A 4,020-nucleotide genomic window follows, 5' to 3' on the forward strand; every position below is an offset into this window, starting at 1 on the left:
TAACACCTTCAAAGATGTCGGTTTATAACCGACATTAAAGCAACCAACATTAAAGGCCTTTAAAACGCCCGCAAATATGTCGGTCGTCAAGTGACATTAAAGGCCTTTAATGTCGATTTTAAATCGACATTAAAGGCCAGATTTCTGGTAGTGTAGCCAAATCTAAACAATCGTGTAGACAAATGTGTAGATAAATGATCATGTACCTAATTAATTAAATGATCGTGTACTAAATCGCGTTACCAAATATATTATGCGCATTGTTGACGGGACATTCTTGGTATTTTACATGGTGGGCCTATGAGTTTTTTTTTTTCATTTTCGGAATTGTTCTATACAATGCAAATAGTTTGCCGCTTTTTTATATTTTTGAAAAGACCCCATAAACAATAAAATTTTCATAAAAAAAAAAGAATTAAAAAAATATTATACTTAAATTCTTATCATGAACAAAGGAATAAAAGTACAAATGATTCTAAGAAAACAAATAAAGAAAAAAACACAAAATTACCCAAAATTCATTGATGAAAGACAGATTAACCACCAAAAGAATTAAGATAATATGCTTAACATGTGAATATGGATTAGTGGAAAATTTACACTCCATGAGAAGTTGAATAAAAGAATAGAGAAAAGAAAAAAAAAAGGGTCAAAATTAACCTCTCCAACTTTAAATTAAAAAACATAGTAAAAAAGAGGGGGAGAAACAAAATTTTTATGACTTTGGATGATTTTGCGTCATCTTCTTCTTAGTATCATCCATGGGAATAGTTTCTGGAGGATTTTCGTGGTCTTCATTTGCCACTCTTGTGTGTTGTTGTACAACCAAGATCGTGGCATTCCCCATGAAATCCGAAGAGGCCAATACCTCTCCAATTGCCCCAAGTTCTGTGCGCTCATCCCAAAGCACCAACCCTTGAACCGGCGACAAAAATGGGCTATGTCGTCTTCCAACCATTATGAGATCAAAATTGCTCCCCATCGAACGTAGTATAGAGATTGTTTCAGTGCCATCCTTCACCACCTCTTCTTTGTACCTCACTCTGTAGTTGTTTGCTATAATTTGTCGAAACTCAGCCACTGCTTCATCGTCGAGCCTTTTTTCTTTAAAATCATCTTTTGGGACATTCTCGTTGTCCAGCAGTCGAATCATTGTCAAGTTTATATTGACATGTCCAACCATTCTTGCCCCAATGAACATTGTCTCACGGTCGTCTGCTCCACCTATGAAGATTACAACTATTTGGAAAGATTGCAAATTGGTTTCAATAGACTTTGAGACCCTTAAAAGTCCTCGTTCGACAATAAGGCCTACAGAGCATGGTGCCTTGTCAAGGATATGATGGTTGACTATTTTTAATTTATGTTTGGAAAACGACACCATACCATTGGAATGATATCTTTTGTGGAAAGGAGCAAGAATCAAGGAAGTGCTTTTGTCGAGTGCAAGTGAACAAACATCATCATGCATAGTTGTTGAAGGTGATATCGCAGTGAAAAGATTAATTGCAACGATGTTACTTTTGCTGTCTTCGAAGTATTTGAAGGCATTAACAATAGGCTCAGAAGAGGATGACCTCAAACTTCTAACCATCTTGTGCTTGTGATGTATTAGTTTTGGTTGAGCACGACCAAGAAGCTCTACAAGATGAAGCATGTATACAATAAGGTGGCTTCGTCTAGTTGGATTCAAGGCGTCAAGTAGGTTAATGACACTTGGGACATCTTCTTGGTCATGAATACAGACTAATACACAAAGATCAAACTCTGGTCTTGAGTGCATCACTGTTCTTCTCTTGTGAACTATATACCTTTTTGAAGGACGAAGGAGATATCTTATTATCGGAGTGATAATTGCAACAATAACCATTATGCTTATGCACCCAACAACAAAAGCTTCGTCATCTATCAACTGCATGGATTTAAGGAAACAAATTATCGAGTATTTTTTAGAAACAATAAGACGCAATAAGATAATGGTGGTCAATAAGAAATACATGTTCCTACCTTGTCTTTCTTCATTATTTTAAACATACTAAGCTCGAGAGCTCCTTGACTATTCAAGATTAGGCCGAGCGATATGGCATCTCTCATAGGAAATTTGTAGTACATTGAAATTATAAGGGAACCCAAAAACTTTCCCAATGCACTGATAAAGATAATGAAGGACATTGATAACAAATTTACGAGTGTGATGGTGTAGATATTGTCAATGACCAAGCCTATTCTAACAAAGAAGATGGGCATGAAAATCCAAGAGGTGATGAATTCAAGTCTGTCTACCAATGTTGATCCAATGGGAGGATCTGAAGGTATTATAAATCCAAGAAGAAAAGAACCAAAATAGATTCTCAAACCAAAGGTCTGGCAGCAGAAGGCAACCACCAATACCCCCAAAAGCAACGTAATCACAAAATACTCCTTCAATGGTTGTCCAATCGGATTTTCCTTTGCCATCCATAGAGTGGCAGGCCGGATAACATAAATGATGAGAAGTATAAGCACCACAATAGAAAAATTTTTTGTTGAGACAAGATCTTTGGTCTCGCCATTTGTAGACCTTATAGCTGCTAGGATTGTAAGACATATCTTGAGAAGAGAAGAAGCCATGGATGCTGACAAAGAAATTCTCCCAAACTTAGAGTTGATCAAATGAAGCTCATAAAGAAGGGAAACAACCATGGGATAGCTGATAAATGACTCTAAGCTAGCAAACTCAAAAATGTGTTGGATTTTTTTGACGTCAACAATATTAGACAAGAATAGAGAGTAAGTGCTGATAAGAAGCATAGCAAAAATGGTAGAACAAGATCCAATACCAAATGCTTTGATGTCAATCTCCTTCAAAATTGAGATATCTGTTTGCAGTCCAATTAGAAAGAAGTAAAAAATATGGCCAAGTGCAGAAACAACATCAAGACAAACAAATCCTCTGAGAGGGAAAACCTTCTCTTTAAATTTCTCCAAGTGGCTTAGACCAGAAGAACCTAGAACTAAACCGCCCTGATAAAAACAAACCAACAGTCACAACCTATGTTCAGCGATTAACCAAATTATTGATACGCAATAAGAATAAAGGGGTTATTACCAAAATTTGGGAGACGATGAGGGGTAGGCCAAGTGGCTTAAGAAGCTGAGAAAACAAGATGATAGTTCCAGAACAAATTCCAAGTTGAAACAAAAGAAGAGAAACTGAGAACTCCAAAGGGTTAGCTCCATTGAAAACGCCAGAGCAATGAATTCGGTTGGCAAATGTACATATTGTGCTGAAGTTCTTAAAGGCGTTATGCCCAGTTTCGCCATTCATGTAGGCAACAACGTCTTCTGGTTCCATTACAATTGAACCCATTTTCAGAGCTAGGTGTAGTGACAATGAAAATCACTTGAAAAAAATCAAAAGGGAAGGTAGGTTAAATCACTTTAAGAAATCAAAAGGGAAGATGGGTGTGGATCAGGAATGTATAATGGAAGCCATTGCCTAGATTAGTTAATGAGAGAAAGCTTAACCTTACCTAATAAAGAATAATATTTTGAGAAGGTAAAAAACAGTTCAAATTTGAAGGAAATTCAACTTGAATTCTAATCTGGCCTACAACCAAACAACCCACCTTTTTTTGCTATTCCTCTTTTTTTCCTTAAATATTTCTATTTCTAATAAAACAACTCACCATCTAAATTAATATTTTCAATTAAATATATATATATATATTTTAGAAAAGTTGACAAATTATCACAATTAATAAAACACTTGGAGATGAACAATCAATTATTATCTCTACATTTTAGTAAACTTTTATCATTTGTTGTCACATTTAATTCATAAATTGGTTCTTAAAGATGTGGTTTCTTTGGTTGCGTTTGTAGTTTTTCAAACTTATAGATATTACTTTCATGCCTAAATTTAAATTTAAATTTTTTATTTATCCAATTTTTACCTATGTAAGAAAACCAAGCTTAGTTTTGAAAATTAAAAAAAAAAGTAGTATTTAAACTAATTTTTTTTTCAAACTTTACTAAGAT

General features: G+C 34.9%; 1 protein-coding gene across 1 annotated transcript; it reads right to left on the reverse strand.

Moving 5' to 3' along the window:
- Positions 1-407: 407 nt before the first annotated feature.
- On the reverse strand, positions 408-3,333 carry LOC103491816 (cation/H(+) antiporter 15-like). Its single transcript, XM_008451919.2, has 3 exons — positions 3,089-3,333; positions 2,008-3,003; positions 408-1,912 (listed from the first exon to the last, which is right to left on the reverse strand). Exons 1-3 carry the CDS (start codon positions 3,305-3,307, stop codon positions 716-718), a joined length of 2,412 nt encoding a protein of 803 aa, XP_008450141.2. The 5' UTR covers positions 3,308-3,333; the 3' UTR covers positions 408-715.
- Between the last annotated feature and the right edge of the window lie 687 nt (positions 3,334-4,020).

This window comes from Cucumis melo, chromosome 6 (genome assembly GCF_025177605.1).
Source record: "Cucumis melo cultivar AY chromosome 6, USDA_Cmelo_AY_1.0, whole genome shotgun sequence".
Lineage (NCBI taxonomy): Eukaryota > Viridiplantae > Streptophyta > Magnoliopsida > Cucurbitales > Cucurbitaceae > Cucumis > Cucumis melo.